This window comes from Strigops habroptila, chromosome 4, assembly GCF_004027225.2.
Source record: "Strigops habroptila isolate Jane chromosome 4, bStrHab1.2.pri, whole genome shotgun sequence".
Taxonomy (NCBI): domain Eukaryota; kingdom Metazoa; phylum Chordata; class Aves; order Psittaciformes; family Psittacidae; genus Strigops; species Strigops habroptila.
This window is the reverse complement of record NC_046358.1, coordinates 3710483-3732796: the sequence shown is the minus strand read 5'-3', so window position 1 is coordinate 3732796 and position 22314 is coordinate 3710483. Positions and strand designations below refer to the sequence as shown.

The following is a 22314-nucleotide window of genomic DNA, read 5'->3' as shown; positions in this document are numbered from 1 at the left end:
GGCTTTTTACTCTGAGGATTTTACTTTGAGGGTCATATGGCCAAATATGTGGTCAAAATAAACTCAGTTTCCAGTTCAAACTACACTTCAGTTACAGCAAATTGGGGGAGGGGGAAAATATTTCTCATTCAAATATTTGCTATTTTGAGCCAGGAAATAAGAAATCAAAGTTTAAGTATTTGACATGACCAAGATGTTTGAAGTTTTAGAGCATCAGGGACTGCAGCGATAGGACAAGGGGTGATGGGTTCAAACTGAAACAGGGGAAGTTCAGGTTAGATATAAGGGAGAAGTTCTTTACTGTGAGGGTGCTGAGGCACTGGAACAGGTTGCCCAAAGAAGTGATAAATGCTCCATTCCTGGCAGTGTTCAAGGCCAGGTTGGACAGAGCCTTGGGTGACACGATCCAGTGTGAGGTGTCCCTGCCCACGGCAGGGGGTTGGAACTGGATGACCTTAAGCTCCTTTCCAACCCAAACCATTCTATGATTCTATGACTCTATCAGATCACTCTAACTTCTAGTGCTGGTGTATTTTGAACATACAAAGTTGATTATTTGCATGTACCAAACCCGTCAGGCCTCACATCTGACCCTGCTCTGAGCAGAGGGTTCTGAAGTCCCTCCCAGCCTGAATTACCAGAGGATTTTACTTCATTTCACCAAGTTTCTGCAGGGAAAGGGGCAGAAAAACAAATTCATCTTTTCCAGAAAAAGGAGGCGGCTTCCTAAAATAGGAGATTTGGGCAACTCTCCAAATGGGAGCTATGACAGCAGCAGAAGGTTCCCTGCTCCAGACACAATCCAGAACACACCAAACTGTCAATGGCAGAGAGGCAAAGTGGCTGCCTGCCACCACCATCAATGGGAGAAGAATAAGACACCCTCATCCGACCTAAGGGAATACCTTTAGGGATCACAACAACCAGCACTGCCTGTGTAGAGGAAGGCATTGGAGCTGCCACATCTTTGCTGTATTCTTGGTGACTTCAGAATGACTCCTTACACTCTGCTCCTATCAAGCCTGCGGTTTATTTAGCTCAATTGTTTTCCAAGCAAGGGAGCTGCCATTCTTATCTCCTGCTACCAGTTCGTGAGGCACAGAGCACTTGACCCTGACACTGTATTCTCTCTCAAGATGCACCCAAACATCCCACATCAAAACAACATCCACCCAGCCTCCGCCATTGTATGGTACCCAAAACCATGCCAGATGTGGGTTATAGGGAGAGAAAGCCACAAAAGCTGCACACAGACCTTCACACATGTTACCATAGAAAAAATACAATTTTTTGTCAAAGCAGCTGCTATTTAAAGTAGTATAAATCTAATTCCTTAGAGTACATGACAGGTTCACAGAGTTCTTCCTTGACCTCACATCCCCTCCTTCTAAATACCAGCCAGTTTAGAGCTTAGACAGAAGCAATTGCATAGATGCAACCAAAAACCCACTAAGAAAGCAAGAATTTGCAACTCATTTCCAGATGTGTGGGGAAGAGTTAAAGGGCAGTAAGGAGCCCTTACAAAAAGGGGCTTTCTAGCTGTTGTAAAGTTGCTTTCTAGTTGTGCAGTAGAAAGGATGCATTGTCACAGCAATCAGAGCAATTCATTAGCATCGAACCCATTGGGTTTTACAAGACCAGGAGGGAGGAAATGCACTCCTTCCTACCGTATGATTTAGTGATTTGCTAATTCTCAGGGTGACCCAATGCATCTGCAGCCGCTCCTTCATCCTCTTTCCCAAAAGGAACAGAGAACCTCCCCAACCTATTGCCACAAAGCACTTCAGGGCAAACCACCTCTGTGCTTATTCAGACTGAGAAACCCTCTCCTCATTTCATTAGAGACTACAGTAGTTGCCCCAGTAAAGCAGCATCTCGCCTGCATGAGTAGCACACAGAGGACATACAACAGCTATCTGATGATGGGCACAGGTCTTTCTACAGAGACAGCTCAGCTCTAAGTTAGCAGACACCATGATCCTGTTCCTCCATCCTCCTGGACGCTGCAGTAGAGCTCCCACTTCAGATCAGGACTAATAAACACAGGGAATTTGGCTGTACTGACAATGCTCCTCCATGCCTTGAAGATCATGATCATGGCACAGAGGAACAGTAATGTTTGTAAGCCACACACAATGGCCTCCTGCTGCCCGTAGGGAAGTGACAGAGGACATTCACATCACAGTTGTCTGTTCATGGGATGTTTGAGGATGTGGCTGAGGGAAGATCTGCTGTCTATAGTTTGTGGTTCTAGCTGATAAGCTGGCATTTCATACAATCACAGAATGGTTACTCAAGCACTGCAAACTCTCATGTTTGAAACTGGCCACCAAGACTTCTGCGATGCACCACAGGTCAGAAGACAACTGATAATACAGCAATATACTCAAAACTAACATTAAGAAGCCAAAGAGGCTTTGGGTCCCCTGTACCAACCGTATCTTTAACTGCTATACCATTCCTCTAGCTGGAAGATACGGGCCCTCATCATCTGCATGTAACACTATAACTTATCCAAAGCATTGCTGCTGCATTTCAAGCCTATGCATGCAGGACCCATGGCATGCTCCGGGGTTATGCTGCCAGCAGCACTGCTGGTTTACCAGCATCTCACTCCAGTAGACATTCCACCACCCAACCTTGTGTTCACATACGAGTTCTGTGTTGGCTGTTATGACTTATGGGGAACCACATCCATTAGCCCAATGACCCACCAGCTCGCTGTGGGCTGCTGCACCTACAGACCTGCACCCAGAAGCAGCCTCAGCACTCGATGCCCTCCTGCTCCCCGACAGAGGGACATACCTTTTGCAGCCTTTGGAACTACCATCTCATCTCTAAACTCACAGCTCTTACACTCTGCAACTATATTTAAGGCCCATCTTATCAATTCCCAACCACGCACAGGACTTTCCCTTCCCGCTGCCTTTGGCAAGAATGGGTTTGAGAATCCTCTTGGCCTCATCTGTCACACTGGCAGAGGAGCAATTGCTAATTCCTCATCATTACTTAATGATATAGCAGTGTCAGACTAAGATGGAAGAAACGACTGTTCCCAGCACGGTTCCTGAGACCGGGAAACGGAGAACTGAGTAAAGTTAGCACCATGCAGCACTGCCAGAGCCCTCCTAACACCCTCTGCTGCGCTTCCAGCCCTGCATCTCCGGGATGCTGTGACGAGTCTCCGGGTCATCACTCGTTATCCCTTTCACCAGGGACGGACACTGCTGCTTTGACCCGTTACCGAAGTGCCCTCAGCGGGTCCGGCACAACTTTCACGCCGCTCCGGTCCCACCGCCGCTCCCGCGGTTCGCAGCGGCCCCGCTCTTGTCTGACGCCGGTCCCGAACCCGCGGCCGGGCCGCGCTCGATGCCGCGGTGCCAGGAGGGGAGCCCCGCTCCTCCGGAGGGAGGGTGCGGGGGGGGCGCTGCGTGACGTCAGCGATGAGGTGCGCGGCCCGCGCGGAGGGGGCGGGCGCGCCAAGACCGGCCCCCCGGGAAACGGCGACCGGGAGCGGGACCGACCCGCACCGCGCCCCGGGGACACGCTCCCCCGCACCCACACACCGCCTCCTCCCCGCGTCCGCGCACGGAGCGGCAGCACCCGCCGGTCCCTCACCGCCGGCGCCGCTCCGCAGGGCCGCCCGCTCTCCCCTTGAGGGACGCGCCGCGCACACCCCCCCTCCGCGGGGTCCGGACACGCACTCACCTGCCCAGGCTCCCAACGCCGGCCCCACGGCGGCGGCGCCGCTGCGCAGCACCCACACGCGGAAGGCGACCAGCAGGCGGTAGGAGGCGAGCGCGGCGGCGCAGGCGGTGCCCAGCGCGCCCAGCCAGTAGAGCAGGCCGGCGGCCGGCAGCGCGCCGGGACCCACCATGCTGCGGAGGAGCCGCGGCCGCACTGAGCCCTCCCGGCCACCGCCGGCCCGCAGCCGTCACGGCGCCCACCCCCGCCGCGCTGCCATTGGCTGAGGGGCCTATCAATCACCCGGTAACCAGGCAACGAGGCCGGCCCCGCCCGCCCCCCCCGGCCGCGCGGCCGCGCCACGCCGGAAAGGAGGGGGGCAGGGCGCGAGCGGCCGCACGCCCCCGTACTACTTGCGGCCTGCGCACCACGTGGTCGGCACCGCTTTCTTACAGCCATTGGACTGCGAGGATGGCCGTCACACGGTTGTCGCGCTCTGATTGGTCTTGCCGCCCCGGGGTCTCGCAGGATTGGTGGAAGACGGGGCCCCTCTTCCCGCCCTCGTTGACGTCATATGAGCCCATTCATAAAATGCTCAGGCTCCGCCCCGCAGCTGAATACGTCCGCGGGCTCCCCCCGCCCGCAGTGCGGGGAGCGGGGGCTGGAGCTGGGAATGGGGCTGGGAATAGGGCTGGGAATAGAGACTGGGAATGGGAACAGGAGCTGGGAATAGGGGCTGGAAATAGAGGCTGGGAATGGGAACAGGAGCTGGGAATGGGGCTGGGAATAGAGGCTGGGAATGGGAACAGGAACTGGGAATAGAGGCTGGGAATGGGAACAGGAGCTGGGAATGGGGCTGGAGATGGAAACAGGAGGTAGAGCAGGGGTGGAACTGGAACAGGAGCTGGGAATAGGGGCTGGAACTGGAACAGAGGCTGGAGTTAGAGCTGGAACAAGGGCAAGAGGAGGGGCTGGACATGGAGCAGGGGCTGAGGCACAGACACAGCTCCCAATGGAGACTGGAAGTTCCTCATGCCTAAGGGACATGGAAAATCAAGGGCAGCCTGGAGCAAGGTGTAGGTCAACCGAAGGCCAGCAGTGGTGGAGATGGAGGAGATGGGTGGGTTTAAAGGACTTTTGCAACTCTCAGTGTCAACATCTTTTTCTAGAAAACCACCTTTTTATACAGTTTATTTAACAATGACCTTGTTACAAGCAGCAGGAAACCTCTACATGAGGGTTTTTGGAGACCCATCCCCATCTGAGCGGTCAGTGACAGGCAGCAGGGAGGGTACTTTTACATGTTGCCTTTCCTTTCTCCCCTGCCTGGGAAATCCCAGACTGATTTGTGTTGGAAGGGACCTTAAAGCTCATCCAGTTCCAACCCCCTGCCACGGGCAGGGACACCTTCCACTAGAGCAGGTTGCTCCAAGCCCCTGTGTCCAACACTGCCACGGATGGGGCAGCCACAGCTTCTCTGGGCACCCTGTGCCAGTGCCTCAGCACCCTCACAGGGAAGAACTTCTGCCTAAGAGCTCATCTCAATCTCCCCTCTGGCAGGTTAAAGCCATTCCCCTTGGCCTGTCCCTACAGGCCCTTGTCCAAAGCCCCTCTCCAGGTTTCCTGTAGCCCCTTTAGGCACTGGAGCTGCTCTAAGGTCTCCCCTTCAGGAGCCTTCTCTTCTCCAGGCTGACCCAGCCCAGCTCTCTCGTCCTGGCTCCAGAGCAGAGCTGCTCCAGCCCTCGCAGCAGCTCCGTGGCCTCCTCTGGACTCTCTCCAACAGCTCCACGTCCCTCTTGTGTTGTTGCCCCAGAGCGGGATCAGGACTGCAGGGGGGGGTCTCACAAGAGTGGAGCTGATCCCACCCCTGCAGACTGCTGTAAACTGAATGGACTCACAAGCTACCTATTATTTATCTCTCCTTGTCCCATTCCATGACCCCTTCACCTGCTTCACAGGGCACGAGCTTCTTGAAAGAGGATTAATCCCTCAAAGAGATTACTTTTTTCTTTGGAAAGGCCCTGTATTAGGTGCTACCACAAACGCAACACGCAAGTAGCACCCTGAGGTCCCCATCAGACCATGGTGCGATGTGGATGCACTTACAAAGACTGTTGCAAACTCAAAGCTCTTATTTAGAAACAAGACACTTGTATGACATCAACTACCTGACGCAATGAGCTGCATGTCCTGGGATGCATGAGACAGTATAAATGAAGGATCATTAAGTGCAAAGGGGAACAAGACCAAAGAAATTAAATGAAAACATGCTTTGATAGGTTTATCTGGTTTATTAATTTAATAAAAATAAATGTTTGCTACATTTCCTGTTATTAAATATATATATATATACATACAATAGCCCTCCATTCAGAGACATAATTAATAGAAATCAAAGGTTTCTCTTCATAATCCACTTGTGGAAAACAATGAAATTCATAGTGGGATTCAAACCTCATTGGATTCAATAATATACTGCCTGCAGTGATGCAGATTAAAGGCATGAAACTATCAAACACTGCAACGAGAAATGTCAAGTCACAGTCTTACTGCCTGACCTATAGGTTTATGGTTGATCTTTAGACACTACTCTTGATCATCCAGCAGTTGTATCAGATCTAATGGGAGGGAGCATGTCACTGGATTTCACTCTATTCCACAACAGGAGGCATCCATCCTCGCAGGGACCTACCTTACCTTTCCTTGATTTTCCTTAAGATTAAAGTAGTAAACCTGCTTTCATCTGCATTTTTGCATGAACATTGTGTGGCCAAAAGAAACAATGCTGTTACAGTCAGAGAAAAGAACACAGTTGATCAGAGGGAGGTTCGAGCAGCTCTCCTTGGGACCACAGAGCAATTGTAACTTGTTAGAAAGAGCATGAGCTGTGGCCACATCACACTGTTTTGTTCCATCGGTTGTCAAAGCAGTTCTCAGACTGTTTGCAGGGTAAGGACATACCACTGATTCTCACTCTTGCGTCTTCCAGAGGACCAGGCAATAAAGAGACAGGATACAGCAAAAGCATCTGAAAAGAGAAAAGGAACCAGTTTGGCTCGAGTAAGAGATCTGATACAGTCTAAGACAAAACAAGAGCTGAAGTGAGGGGGGGAAGGTAACGGTATGATGGTGAGGTGCTGGTACGGGGTGCTCAGAGAAGCTGTGGCTGCCCCATCCCTGGCAGTGTTCAAGGCCAGGTTGGACACAGGAGCTTGGAGCAACCTGCTCTAGTGGAAGGTGTCCCTGCCCGTGGCAGGGGTTGGAACTTCATGAGCTTTAAGGTCTCTTCAACCCAAACCAGTCTGGGATTCTATGATCACCAGGGTTACCAAGTGTCAAGAACAGAAGTGCACTGGGCAGCTGGACGGTGTCCACAGAGGCTGGAGGAAAGGAGATGGGTGATGGCAACCTGCTGAAGGGAGCAGGCAACTTCCTACTGGATGCTTCCACATCTGCAGTTCCTCACGGATGCTGCCGATTACAGATGGGTCAGAAACAGGGAAGGAAGCATATAAAAGCTATGAAAGATTCATTGGCCTTTGTCAGAGCCCACCTATCTTTTATTACAACACCTACTGCCCACCCTACTGCAGTTGTGCTGCTCCCAAGACCTCTTGTCTGAACAACCTTCCCATTGCAGTCAGGAGACAACCTGCTCTGCTGTTCTCTCGGGGAACCAATAAATCCCTTGACAGAGCAGCACAGAAACAGCAAGGCAGTCCTCAAGGGGGTTTTTTTTTTGTGTTAAAAAATAATGCTGGTTATTCAACAGCATTGCTATTTTTTATGCTACTCTGTTCGGAGAGAAAGGCAGTCCTCTGAGAATCTTAGTCTACATTTAGAAGATGAGTCACAGGCAGGGAAAGGGACTCACTGGAAGGGAAAAAATCATCCAAAGGTCAAGTGAGGGGTTTTGGGTCTCCTGCTTACGGTCACCACACATTCCTGGGCAACAGCATATCCCCCCTTTTCAAGGTGAATCCTAGTTTTCCCATGAGCTTTGCAGGTCTGTTCCCATTTCCTGATGCAAAGCCCAAAGGAGCTGATGAAGCAGACAGGCATTTTGAATGTACTCACACAGCAACAAGCACACACATGTAGATGAGGATACCTCGCCCCAGAGATCCGTGTTTCCACAGCCTCTTTTATCAGTTCAGGCATGTAGTCAGTTCCAGATGACCGCAGATGCAATCTGGTTCAGGGTGCTGATGCAAGCCTAAGTCAGCCCACCAGGTACATTGCTCCATCGTATGGAAGGTGGCCAAACTGTATGGCAGATCACAAGAGAGACAAAAGAGAAAGTACTTTAAGGTCCTTTCCAACTGTAACCACTATGATTCTATGATTTAGGAAGGCTAAAGCAGTGAGGACATGCATGAGGAAAAAAGCAGCAGTAAACAAATACGGATAAAAAATAAGGATGTAGAACTATAGAGTGGAAGACATTAAAAGGAGACGAAAGGAAAAATATAGCAGAGAGAAGTAAAATACAACAAATAGGGGATAAAAGAGCCTCTAATAATAAGAGACATCCAATTCTATTAAGTTTTTCTGTGGCTTTGCTGCCGCAAACACCTCAGCAGCAATTGCTCATCCCAAGGAGACCACATTCCGTGTCTCACAGGACCTGCTCTCCCAGTACCTGAGGAAGACACCTCTTATCACAAGCCATACAGAGGTGGATGGCCAGGGTCCCTCAGTGCTGGGATCCACTCCTCACCCCAGCCTGGCTGTCCCACTCTACGCTGCAGCAACCCTGTGAGCAGGACAGGGATGTGTCACTTTCCTCCTGCCACCAAGAAGAGGTGTAGTCATTTGTTTCATTAAATGGCATTCTTGTACCCAGCGCTAATTTTATCCCTTTACAAAGATGTTTTTCATTCTAGCAAGACAAGTGCAGCTCTGCTCCTGTACAGTCATTCTGCTCTCATGCCTCTCTTTCCATTACTCACACTTATTGCAGGGAGGCCAGATTCAATAACGGGCCTGGCTGTTGCGGTGCTGAGCACTGCAGTGTCTCTTTGCCTAAATCCGTAGTCCCAAACACCTTGCCTCAGTGCACAGTGATGGCAAAAAGCAGAATACCTCAGAATGGGCCCTTCACTGTCCATCCTGTTAACTGAAGAACTCTACAGGAACCAGTTGGACATGCCAATGAATCGGAGAATCACAGACTGGTTTGGGTTGGAAGGGACATTAAGATCATCCAGTTCCAACCCCCTGCCATGGGCAGGGAAACCTCACACTAGACCATGTCACCCAAGGCTCTGTCCAGCCTGGCCTTGAACACTGCCAGGGATGGAGCATTTACCACTTCTTTGGGCAACCTGTGCCAGGGCCTCACCACCCTCACAGTAAAGAACTTCTTCCCTATATCCAACCTGAACTTCCCCTATTTCAGTTTGAAGCCATCACCCCTTGTCCTATCGCTACAGTCCCTGATGAAAAGTCCCTCTCCAGCATCCTTGTAGCCCCCTTCAGACACTGGAAGCTGCTCTGAGGTCTCCACGCAGCTTCTCTTCTCCAGGCTCAACAGCCCCAACTCTCTCAGCCTGTCTCCACATGGGAGATGCTCCAGCCCCTGATCATCCTCGTGGCCTCCTCTGGACTTGCTCCAACAGCTCCGTGTCCTTCTTGTACTGGGAATACCAGAACTGTACACCTCTCAAGACAACTCAAACAGCAGTGGATCCTAATGCTGGAGTGAGGCACAATGGCTTGTGTGGTATTCCCAATCCTGAGCCTTTTCTTAGGCACATATTCCATCCCCTGGCAGGGCTCATGATACTCCCCCAACCCCACAGGCTATCAGGCACTCACCCAGGAACTCAGCTTTCCCTCCTCTGCCTGAAAGGGCTGGCAAGTGTCTCAATGCTGGGTGAGGTGCTCTTGGTTGAAGCTGTTGCACAGCACATGGAATAACTGGTTTTCCATCAGCTGCAATGATGCAAGGGAAAGCCAGTAGGACTGGCAGGGCTGGGGCAGAGGTTCTCAGCTCCATCCATTGTGTAAATCTTAAGCATGTGTTAAAGCACATTATCTGGGCTACTTTGGAAGCAGGTATTTCATAGAATCAAAGAATGGCTTGGAAGGGATCTTAAAGATCATCCAATTCCTGCCACGGGCAGGGACACCTTCCACTAGGGCAGGTTGCTCCAAGCCCCTGCGTCCAACCTGGCCTTGAACACTGCCAGGGATGGGGCAGCCACAGCTTCTCTGGGAAAAGTCTGTGCCAGTGCCTCAGCACCCTCAAAATTAAAAATTTCTTCCTAATATCTAATCTAAATCTCCCCTCTGGCAGGTTAAAGCATTACTCCTTGTCCTATCAACACCTGCCCTTACAGTAAGCCCATCTCCAGCTTTTTGTAGCCCCTTTAGGCACTGGAGCTGCTCTAAGGTCCCCCCATCAGGAGCCTTCTCTTCTCCAGGCTGCCCCATCCCAGCTCTCTCAGCCTGGCTCCAGAGCAGAGCTGCTCCAGCCCTCGCAGCAGCTCCGTGGCTGCAAGCACACGCTGTCAGGTCATGTTCACCTTCATTTCTGTAGCCCTCTTCACTCCTGACATGCTCCCCAGCAATTAGAGGTTTGAGGATGTATGTTTTAGACTCACGCCTTGACAGCAGCAGCTCGCTGGCTCTTGCTCTCAGTCCCTACAGCACTCCTGTGGGCCTAACACAAAGTGCCTCAGCACTCATGAAGAAGGGGCACCCAGCTCACCCAGCCACTGAACAACCACAGAGAGCCCATTGCCGCTGCTCTGCAGAGCTTACAGGTACAAGTGAGTCAGGCATCAGCAGGCTGAGAGAAAGGGATGGAACTGGTACTAGTTAGTGCCATAATAAATAAACAAGTAAGCATTTGTGTGCCTCTCATCCTGCAATTGCACTTTTGACTATAGTTTCTATGTGAAGGTTGCAAACACTTGGTTTGAAACACAAGTCTTAGTTTTAAAACTGAGCCACCCAGGCATTTTAGGTTACCACACTGTGTAACAGCTACACATTTCTTGTTTCCTAAATAAACTTCCAGCATCAGCAACCTGTCCTTCTGCTTTAGGGATTAAAGTCCCACATTTCCCAACAAGAAGTCACTCCAGGCAAATGTGGCAATGGAAGCTAAACAGAACCTAAAGCAAGACAGTAGTTGGCTTACTAACTAGTTGAGTCTACAGAGCATAAATTTAACACGTCGTGCAGATGCACACTGCTCTTTATGAGAAGGTCCATTCAAAGGGGGCCTACAAGGATGCTGGAGAGGGACTCTTAGAGCAGGACTCATTGGGACTCTCTTCATCAGGGATTGTAGTGATACGACAAGGGGTGATGGGTTTAAACTTAAACAGGGGAAGTTCAGGTTAGATATAAGGAAGAAGTTCTTTACTGTGAGGGTGCTGAGGCACTGGAACAGGTTGTCCAAAGAAGTGGTGAATGCTCCATCCCTGGCAGTGTTCAAGGCCAGGCTGGACAGAGCCTTGGGTGACATGGTCTAGTGTGAGGTGTCCCTGCCCATGGCAGGGGGTTGGAACTGGGTGATCTTAAGGTCCTTTCCAACCCAAACCATTCCATGTTTCTATTATTCCTCTTAAGAACAATATACTACAAACTTCTAGTACTTCATTTAGGGATTTCTTACTTTTACCTACTATGGATTAACAGGTAAGTCTCTGGTAAAATCTCCAAGTTGCTCTTCTTGTTGCCATTCCCCGTTTAGAGTTTTCAGAAGTGATTACTATGGGGAGCTCCAGATCCTCTCATCCATATAAAACTGGGGTTTTTTTCCATCACCAATCACTGGAAAACAAGTACGTCTCCAAAATAATTCTAATAGTTGTACATACTGTGCATACAAGTCTAAGTGCAGCATGTGTTTAGTGGAGAGACGTAATACGGGCCATGGCAACAGAAGATTAACCTTCTTCAGTCCTACAGCCCACTGAAATGTATTGATTTTGAGCTGAAAATACCATCTGTAGAAACGAAATACTGTGTTCTCATTGTTTAATCCTGGATGTCTCTGCTACCTGGTTTCGTAACTGTACATAAGTGATCCAGATGCTTGTCCACATAAAATGAACAAAGTTCAGGAATGCGTGTCCCTCGCATCACTGCCAACAAGCAGCGTCACCTTACACGATGCATTCACTTCCAGACCCAGATGATGGACTGCATTTGATAATAAACCTTTGTCTCCTCATCTATAACCTATTGTTCACCCAGTGCACTACATTATATACACTGGACCCTCTTTCCCTGCGTCCTTTTGTGGAGTATACTGAATGTGAGATTGTGTCTACAGCCCACCCTCCAGCCCCCTCCAATGCATCTATTGTCCCCGAGAGACTCTGCCAAGCACAAGCCAGTTCATAGCTGCCATGGGACAGGAGCCATGCAATGTTTCCTCTCTTCCACATAACTACTTCACCTCCTCCGTATCCCAGTGGACTAGCTCTCCATCATATCCTATTAAGGAAAATCTGTCTTCCTTGAATGTCTCCTTGAGTATCTACCTGCCAAACAGCTCTGGTGTCCCTGTCATTACCTGGTACCTCTAGAAGACTTTGTCTTGGGCACTTCCAGTATTTCACAAACATGAATTATACTTTGAAGAGTTCCCGTTCAATACAATGTCATTTGCCCATGAGGAAATGTTGAGGGCAGAGAGTTCAACTAGGACCCTATCAGGGGCAGAAGTTGTGAGTAAAAAGATCTGTTTCCTATCTTTAACACCCAATTATGCTTCTGTATGTCTTTTTTTTTCCCTTCAAATTCTCTGTAATTCTTCCATTCTGCCATTCAAATTCTAACCGTTCAAGCTGACACTTTAAAAACACCCTGGGAGATTCAGTCATTCCCAGGATTGTACGTTGCTCCCCATCACAACAGGGATTTGGATCCCAAGTACCCATCACTGCTGATGGCTGCCCTAACCATCAGCTTCAGCGATGTGGCACTGCACTATCCCCTGCCCAAACAGTAGTAGTTCTACCAACATGCACACTCTTCCCATAACCCTCTTTCCTAAATACCTCAGAGGTCCTGGGGGGAATGCAACAGAGGTCTTAGGAGATGTATCTGTGGAGTTAGACATGGGATTGGAGCTTCAGGTTCCCGTCTCACATACGACTGTGAATGACCACTGGCCATGGGCACCTTGGCAGGCAGAGAAATACAGGGGCACGAACTGAGGTCCTTTCACAGTCAGATGGCATCTGAGGAGGTGACTTTGGGGGTCTAAGCTTTATCTTTTGATGCCAAGAGGGCATCAAAATGTTCTGGATGGTAATAGGAAAAGAAGCATTAAAGGTCGATATTAAGTTGGGGGAATTTATGGTAGTAGAATATTGCCTTGCTCAAATAGGTAAGGTCTGGATACTCTAACTCGATGCTTCTTTGTGTTTGAGGTGGGAGAGAAAAACTCAATTTGCCTTAGTAATTTAAACCAAGGTGTCGCCTGCCTGAACACCACAATAACAGCAGCAATCATTTGGACTTTCTTTCTACAGAACGACTTGAGACAGAAATTACCACTGCTACTCTGAAACAAGTACAAAGGAGAGTTTTATCCCACTTATTAACTATCCTGCTTTGATTACATTTTGAGAGAAGCTGTGGCTGCCCCATCCCTGGCAGTGTTCAAGGCCAGGTTGGACACAGGGGCTTGGAGCAACCTGCTCTAGTGGAAGGTGTCCCTGCCCGTGGCAGGGGGTTGGAACTGGATGAGCTTTAAGGCCCCTTCCAACCCAAACTAGTCTATGATTCTATGAAGGCACTGTAGAAAACAAAGTAAGTAGCTCCAAAGATGGCATTTCCTTCCATCCCACGATTTTCACAAGTTGGAGAGAGACCAGGGGAATGCCAAAATTCCTATTTCTTCTCTTGCTATTTCTATTCCTATAGATGCTGCTATAACAGCCACATCCAACAGATTTTGTACCAACTGCACAACCATTTTAGAAGTACTGAGCTTCTTTTTTTTCCCGTATGGGAGGAGCTTATTGAGGAGCTTACTGTTACCTCTCTTTTGACTGTTTTTTCTTTCTGGGAATAAGAGGAAGTAAATGATGTAAGACCGAAGACACCATCATGATGCCCCCACGAGAAGGCCATCTATTCAGGGATGTAAATCACTACCCCCCTGGAGACCTTCTTCAGATCATTTATCTTTCATTTATCCATGAAAATTAAATGGTAGTGATGACCTGGCTCCAAAGCATTCCTACAAATACCATTAAAAACAATAGAACAACAGGAACAATAAATAAACCAATCCCAAAAACGCTGCTGCAGGCTGCAGTGAACCATCGCTCTCCCAGTTTCTGCTACCAAACCAAGCTCTGGCATGCTTTGATTTTGTTCAGTGTGCGACAGTGGTGGAAGAGCCTCTTTTTGCAGCAGGAAGCCTTGTAGGATGACACAGGCAAATCAGCTCAGAATATTCTCCTTTGCTGTGGTCCTAACACTGTGTTCCCACTGTTTTAGTGGGAAAGCCCATGACTTCCTTCCAACTCAAACAAGCCAAGAAAAGAACAAGAGAAATCATTTGCTACAAACAGGGATAATCTTCTTTTAAAGAATCAGACTTACGATCATCGAATGGTTTGTGCTGGAAGAGACCTTAAAGCTCATCCAGTTCCAACCCCCCGCCACGGGCAGGGACACCTTCCACTAGAGCAGGTTGCTCCAAGCCCCTGTGTCCAACCTGGCCTTGAACACTGCCAGGGATGGGGGAGCCACAGCTTCTCTGGGCACCCTGTGCCAGCGCCTCAGCACCCTCATAGGAGAAATGTATTTTTCAGGAATCCAACAACCAAGCGTGTTTCATTCACACTCATGGAATCCCTTCACAGTCACGTTTCTGCCCTGTAAGCGTTGAGATTCTGTCTGTAGCTCACATCCCGCCACCTATTATAGGGAAAAAATGTGCAAGAAATCCTTTAGAGATAAAATTTATACTCTTTTTGTCTTCCAAGTCTTTCATGCTGCCTCCAACCAAATGAGCCTTCCATTTTCACATGACTTTTTCACCTCTAGGGGGATGAAGGGAGTTTAATCCTTATAATCCATTCATTCCTCTGCTTCAGCAACTAGTGAAAGTGCCACTGATAGCACTTAACACATACACTGATGATCAGATTGCTTCCATCACTTAACTTTCCATTGGCCACTGAGTGGGAAGTTACCTCCTTAAAAACAAAATTCCTTCTCTTTGAATAACTTGCTACAGTTGAGGACTGAAAAATAAGATGTAAATGGATGGCTGAGCAATGATTGCTTAACTCCCCGCTTTGTGGAGATCTCTCAAAGAGCAAAGCCACCAAGTAAAACCCAAAATGTCTTCCTACAGTATGGCAGCCTTGCTGAAAAGCAATGATCTGTGTTTTTAATTCTTAATTCTTCAATGCTGCCCTAGGTGCTGTATGTAAAAACTACAGTCTAAAAGGTGGAAAAACAAAAGACAGGGTCTCAGGTAACATCCCAAGGGAGCTGATTATGCATACATTCCAGAATGCAGTATTATCTTGCCCCAAATGACATTAAGGTTCTAATTTAAACACTTCCCTAAAAATTGTTCCATGAGGATTTCTATAAATAGCACATCCACAGGGAGGAAGTCAGACAGCACCTTCAGCCACTGTGTCCAAACCATACAGTTTGTCTACTCCCAAAGTCAGTGAGGCAAGGAATATCTCTTCTGCCAGCACAATTCAGAGTGTGCGGGTGATAAGCAGTTGATAGCAAATATAACCAAACTGCTGCGCATCTAGTAAGGGGCCTGAAGAATTTGATTAAAGGAAAAAGAAATTAAGGTGACAAAAACCAGCAGCATTTTCAAGTTAGACCCACTGTAAACGTACATATCCACCTCAGAATCCATTTGACTGATATATAGGAATGTAGAATATATGAGAGATGTATAAAGGACATATATATATCTCTTATAAGGGAGGGAATCCTCTCAGAACTGAGCTGTAACAAGTGCAATTGAAAACAAACCTATTACAGCAACTTCCCCTTTTTTGTTTGACTTCAAAAGTGTTATTTTCTTTGCCCGCCTTCATTTATTAGTTAACAAATAAATCATGTTGTCTCCTGCATGTCAAAAGGATTACTCTTAGGGACAAAAAGACACAAGAATCTTTTCCATTCCATTCCCATGAGATGTTTAAGCATGCTCAGCTCCGTTCAGCCAACTGCTGATGCACGGCTCCACTCTCTCTCAAGATTTGCCTTCAAAAACTAAGGAGGAGCAAAATAAAATCCAAACAAGATGTACCAAATTAACTTCAGACTGATTTATTGCACATACTATTATTTGTCATTCCTTTCATACATAAAATAAAGTACCTCTAGTTAATTAACCCATTGCTTTAGAACATCAGAACGCTTAACAAGAAGCTGCCTTTGCCCTTTGGGCCCACTATTAGTATAAATTAAGTTAACATGTAATATTTGTCTTCCTTTTTCTCCCCTCCCTGCTTTGTCCTTGGAGAAAATACCTTGCTATGAGGCAGACGACCAAGCCCTGTTTGCTTCCTGGGTTTATCCCTCTGTAACTAAAGCACTTCAGCACCTTCGTGCACCTTAATTCTTCCCTTTCACGTTAAGAAAGAAGAAAACCACTTTAAAACCCCAACCAAACTTGTTGATAAACCCGACCCTCCCTCCTGCCACCTGCGAGCGCTTGCAGCGGGACAACCGGAGCGCTCAGGCAGCGGGAACCACGCAAACAAGCCTTAGAACTTGTTTAGAAAGAGCAAACTCCCGCTTGGGACGAAGAGGCTCCGGGCGAGCCCGCAGGGAGGCTCTGCCGGCTCGGTGCCCCGCGGCCCGGTGCCGCGGTGGGGGCCCGGTCAGGCCCGGCCAGGCCAAGGCCGAGCGCCCCGCGGTCCGCTCCGCCGCCCGCCCCGCGCCCGGCCGGCCCCGCCGCCGAGAGCTCCCTCACGGGCAGCAAGCGGCAAAGGGAGGCTCCGGCCCCCGCTCGCTGCCCGGCGGGTCGGCACCTCACCGGCACCGGGGTAGGCCGGACACCCGCGGCCCGGCCGGCTCCAGGAGGGAGAGGGGCAAACCCGCCACTGACCTGCCGGCGCCTGAGGCGGGCACCCGAACCGGCGCTCCGGGGCTGATCGACACGGAGCGGGGGATAAAGCCAGCGCTGCCCGTGAGCGGCAGCGGGAAGGCAGGCAGGCGGTAACGAAGCGTCCCGCCATGGCGGCGGCGTTCACGACGCTCCCGGCATGCCGCGGTGCCTACAACTCCCATCCTGCCCGGCCGCGCCGCCGTTAACCCTCTGCCGCGCTGAGGCGCCTCCGCACCCGCCGACGGACCCCCCCTGCGGCCCCTCGTCAGCGCTTCTCCGCCGCCGGCCTCCCCCCGGCAGCCCGCCCGGGATAGCGGCCCGAGTGCTCTGCGGCCCGTAGAGGAAGAGCTACCCCCGGCCCGACCCGGCCCGGCGGCGGTGCTCGCTCCGAGCGGCCCGGCCCAGCCCTGGGCCCCGGCCCGCCGCTGCTGTGTCGGTTTCTGCACTCCTGCAGTGTGGTTTCTGGTCCCAGCTACTGCTGTTTGTTGCTGGCAGCGGTGATATTAATTGTGTGCGCCCTGCCAGTTAATAAAAAGCAGGTGAAATACCTCCTGCCAACTGTTTTTGTTGTTTGGGGTTTTTAATTCAATTTATATTCTTTTTGTTTCAAAATAATAATAAGCAAATTAACTCAGAAATAGCTTTACTTTGGGACAAAGTTAGCACGAAATGCTGGGTTATCCTGCAGTAAAAGTAACGTGAAAACTCCGCCACGCTCTCGTGTTTTGTCCTCCTGCCCATACACCCTTCACGTAGGGGCTCAGCGTACGTCTGACTTAACACACAGCACTCCTACAGCCCCTATCTTAATATAAGTAGCAAAAAATGTGCATAGGAGTAACCCAACGAACTAAAAACCGACCCAGAGTCAGAATCCATTTGTAAATAAGTGAGGGATGGGGGCAGATAGCACAAGTTCATGCAGAAGCAGCACCTCAGAGTAAAACCCACTGGGTCTCCCTGACCCCCCTCCGCAGCGCAGCACCTGCACCCCGAGACACCCCCTGCACCCAGGCAGAGCTCATCCCCTCTACACCTATTTTATTTGCGATATATATATGTTTTTAATGAAAGCCTTGTGCAGCAAATACAAGTCAAATGGCTCTAATTTGTAGTGCTACAAACTGTAACATGCTCAGACGTGTAACTGCCTGACAGACTACACAGAAATCTGGCTTATGCTCCAACCTCTTGAAACAAATGCAAATATCCAGAAACATTCTGCTCTTCCTCCAAAATTAAAATACGAGGAAAACAAACCTAATGCCAGATTTTTCCATACAAATAACTTATCTTTAAAAAAAAATAAATCACTGCAAATTCATTATTTATTTCAGCCCATAAACAACACAGGGGAAAGAAACACAGAATACGTTTTCCTTTTTAAAAAGCCAAAGTATCAATAAGAAAAGCACATCTACAGCTCTTATTTTTTTTAAGCTTATTTTTTAATACCTGGTCCCTTAAATCAGCCTACAAGCCAAGAGCTTTAGCTAGAGAAAACACAATTGGAAAGCCTTTTTCTGTGCTATTGTTTTTCAGACACTTACAAGAGGTTTTTCCAGACAATTCACAGCCACGTTATTCCAAACGGCACAAATACAATTATTTAGAATTTATTCCTCACTGTAGCAATTTTTCCTTTGGTTTATTTTCCCAAATTTCCTGGGAAAACACAATCAATTCCCATCTAGCTCAGCGCACCTACACTGTTACCTCTTTCTGTACATTTTCCCTTTCCAAATCAACCACAAACATTTTAGAAGTATTTTACATATATCTAATTAAGTCATAAAAAGGACAAGACTGCAACAGAAATGCTCAAAACCAAACTGAAGGTGTAAATGACCTCCTCCCATGTTCCAGACGTACCTACAAAATCCCTGCTCACTGGTACAGGATTATACATTCCATTATGAGTTCGGCCTTTTTATATTTGGTACTATTTTAACACCCCAAATTTATAGATTTTTAAAATTGGCATGTTAAAAGGGCTTTATTTAAGGATTTCAATGAAAATAGTGTTATGTTTTGTCATATTACCATAATCCTTCTTTTTAAATCACTCAGAATTTCAGTCTAACCTAATTAAGAAATTTTAAGTAACTCTTAACCCAAATACAGAGATCTAATAAAAATGTATTTTGCAAAGAGGGGAAATGGGCTCCTAAAATGGATTCCTCAGGTAGGAACAAAAATGCTGAAACATTTTCTCCCCACCAACTTTGGAGATCTGAACTCCTTCACAGCACTTACATTTGAAAACCAAAATGCTTACAAGAAAACAATTTTCCCCAAATATCAGGCATGATGTTTCATTCCAATTGTACTTGTTTATTCTTTTTATATTTAAAAGAAATGTTTCCATTTTCCTTGCCAAAAAAGAGGGAGAATAGGGGAAGAAAAATACTGCAAAATCCTAACTACCTGTCTTCACGTATTGTTTATTTCAAAGCTCTTCTAACAGCAGTCTATACTGGGTTTAGATATTGTATATTATTTTGCCAGTGAAAATATTTAGATTTTTGCCTTTTAAAAGGCCACAGAACAACATTCTAGATTTTTGAGACTTCTAACCCTTTTGAATCTCTCTCTTTTTTAAATGCTGCGAACGTCCCATTTGGTAAATGGAATTTACATTTCTCTCTTGTCTAAATTATCCGAGTTGAATCAACAATTCAAAACAGAAAGAACAAGTGATGTACCGTAATACAATAACAAGTCCAACACTTTAACACAGCTCCTCTCTCTATTGGTGTATAATAAGCTTACACAAAGTATAAAATATCTCCGAAATACAGCCTCTTTCCTGATCAGAAAATGTTACTTATTGACTAATTTGGCCTCAAGGAATTGCATTTTCTCATAAAGCATCCTATCTACAGCTTTATGCCATTTACTGACTCTTGCTTAATTAACCAGCATGCTTTAAAAACAAGTATCATTCCTTGAACTTAATCAAACCGGACTATTTTTAATTGCTACCGCATCAAATATATTTGTCAATACAATAAAGCCACGTACAATTAGAAAGAACTGATTTTTTTCTAGTCCTGTCTTTGACCAACCACAGATCACAGCATCCACTTCCAATTTATTTGCTATTCTAATATGAGGTGAACTGAAACACACACCACAGATCACAAATACATCTGTCTTTCAATAACATCCTATCATTTGCATCTTTTAATGGGAAAACCCAGTGTACCACAGTCAGCACTGCTGTTCTCATGCAACCGACCAGACTTCAGAAGGACTTGGCATTAACTTGCCTCCCTCACAACACTTTGCCTCCTCACCTCTCTCAAAATAAAACCAAAATATTTAGGTTTGTCTGAAATGACAATAAACTCCAAACCACTAAAACCTAAAGGTCAGGTATTATTTCATCCAAACAGTAGTTATTTTCTCTCTACATCAAAAGCCATCAAAACCAGCACCTTACCTGAGAAGTGATGCTCGCTTTGCTTGGACCGCGTCCTGCTGTCCTGAACAGGGGCTCTGACACACTCCCTAGAATATGAGAGAGAATAGATTAAAATTACTATATGCTTAGACCCATTTCTGCACATTCAAATGATCTGGCTCTTACAAGGCTTTGTACCTCTTGGTCTGAAAAGCACTTTTAAAACTCCTATTACTATCTAATTACAGCCCTCAAAATTGTTTTTGATAAGTCAGATACACATGGCAAAAATTAGCTCCGTATCCGGTCAATCGAAGTACCAGATTCTCCAGACCTGGTTTTCAGGTCTTAGAGGCCTGTATACTGCTACATGCTCCATCTCATTAGCAACAGTTAATCTACAAATGGCACGATCTTACATTAAAAAAGAAAAAAATACAATTGATTTTACATATATTGAAATCTAGATTTATTTTTTTTTAAGCCATTTACATCAGGGACAGAGTCCTGAGAGATTCCTTCCCACAGCAACTTTTCCCTCCCCTGTTTTAAAAGCTGAATAACTTCTCAGATAAATCTGGTGTTTACTTTACCCATTTTTCTGTGATTTGTGTAATTCTGTACTTATTTGTGATGCTGCAGAATTTACACGGGCCTGTAGTTTTGAGACTTTTACCTTCTCCCTTTACCTGTGAGGAAGATACCAGCTAAAATCACTGTCTTTACACTGGTTTTATGCCCTTCTTCCCTCTACAAGTTTTAAAACAAATGTGAGAGGAAAAAAAATTCAGGTAACGAGTACAAATTCACGGTGTACCACAATGCCACAACCCTCATTGTTTCGGCTTGTCATTTAATAAGCACCAATGTAAGCCATGGTCAGAAAGCCTCAGCACTGGAAGGTGTAGTATTTATGACTAAACTGCCTTTTTCTTTTTTTTTTTCTTTTCAAAAAAGCATCTTCCTGGGGTGAAATCTTTTCTTCCATCTTTTACCCTTCTCCTTCCACATATTTTACCCTCCTCATACCGCTTAGATCCTAGCGGCCTGTTGCCACACATGTATTTTTCCACCCAGCTTCCTAGACATTGACAAACGTGAACGGAGGAAGAATTTTGCACAATGTTAATTTATCTAAACCATTTCTTTCCTCCATTTTCCCTTTTCTCCATGGCACCCTATGCTTTTTTTTTTACCCTCTGCTGTTGCTTTGTTTGGTCTTTGCCCACTTTTCTGTACATTTGTCTCCTGCTGATCCTATTAAACCAGGCAGGAAGAACTGAATGTCTCTCTCTCCCATTCACTACACTGTCTCTCATTTTTTAGTGCTTTATAGATTAAAACACATTCTACAGTCATTTTCATATATTTAAAAAGATACTTTTCCCCCCCTTCTCTAGAAACTTGCTGATGACAGTCCCCCATACTTTTGCAAAGCAAGGTGAGCCCTGTCCTGCTCTAGTACATGCTCCTGCCAGCATACTAAGTGTAAATGGCTTGCAAACCTGCAATGCAAAGCATGAAAAAGGAAAAGGGGGCAACATGTAGAGATGCCCCTTAACATCATACAGAAAAAAAAAATAAAAAAAAAAATCAACATTTTTAACTGATTCTGGCTTCTTAAAGAGATACAATCAAGAGAAAGTGCCTGTCTTAGGGGAAACCTTTATCTAGACCACTAGCAACACTTTTTTACACTAATAAAATCAAACTTTAAAATTCAAATTTACTGTTCAGCATCACCTGTTTAGGATTTACTTTTCTGCATCTCAGCCTGGGGAGTGAAAGTGGCCCTGTTGGTTTCACTTTTGTTCTCAGCCAGTTTCACTTTCATGCACTGGCAGAATCTTTTACATTTTCAGTTCAGCAATGTTAAAGACGACATTTACATTTTTAAACAATCCTCATCACACTTATAACATGAACAATTCATGTCCATCTCTTGCCCAGGACATGAAGAAAAAATAGTTTGTGGGCCTAAATGTAATGGGCAGCATCCTTCTGCAGGAGCAGCTTTCACCTGTCTCATGTTAGGCTGTGGTCTGCTCCTTCCTTCCCTGAAATCAATAGCAAATGTGCCATTAACTTCACCCACAGCAGGATCAGGCCTCTGGGTCTGGAATGTGCCACAAAAGAATGCCATATACAG

General features: G+C 47.0%; 1 protein-coding gene and 1 long non-coding RNA gene across 5 annotated transcripts in view; both read right to left on the bottom strand.

The window, feature by feature from the left end:
- HSD17B12 (hydroxysteroid 17-beta dehydrogenase 12) overlaps positions 1-4143 on the bottom strand; it is a 90317-nt gene extending 86174 nt beyond the window's left edge. The window contains 3 exon segments of the mRNA XM_030482340.1: positions 3709-3881; positions 3883-4061; positions 4063-4143. Of these exon segments, the coding sequence (XP_030338200.1) occupies positions 3709-3881; positions 3883-4061; positions 4063-4143 (433 nt within the window).
- A 1812-nt stretch (positions 4144-5955) lies between these two features.
- The window catches only part of LOC115607165, a 57126-nt gene continuing 40767 nt past the window's right edge, over positions 5956-22314 (bottom strand). Inside the window, exons 4-6 of one of the 4 annotated variants that reach the window (XR_003991118.1) lie at positions 20205-20272; positions 7796-7950; positions 5956-6712 (exon numbers count right to left, since the gene is read on the bottom strand). This is a non-coding gene — a long non-coding RNA (uncharacterized LOC115607165). Of the gene's footprint in view, positions 6713-7795; positions 7951-16759; positions 17317-20204; positions 20273-22314 lie in introns of those variants that run through there. The other 3 variants (XR_003991117.1, XR_003991119.1, XR_003991116.1) reach the window with 3 other exon arrangements.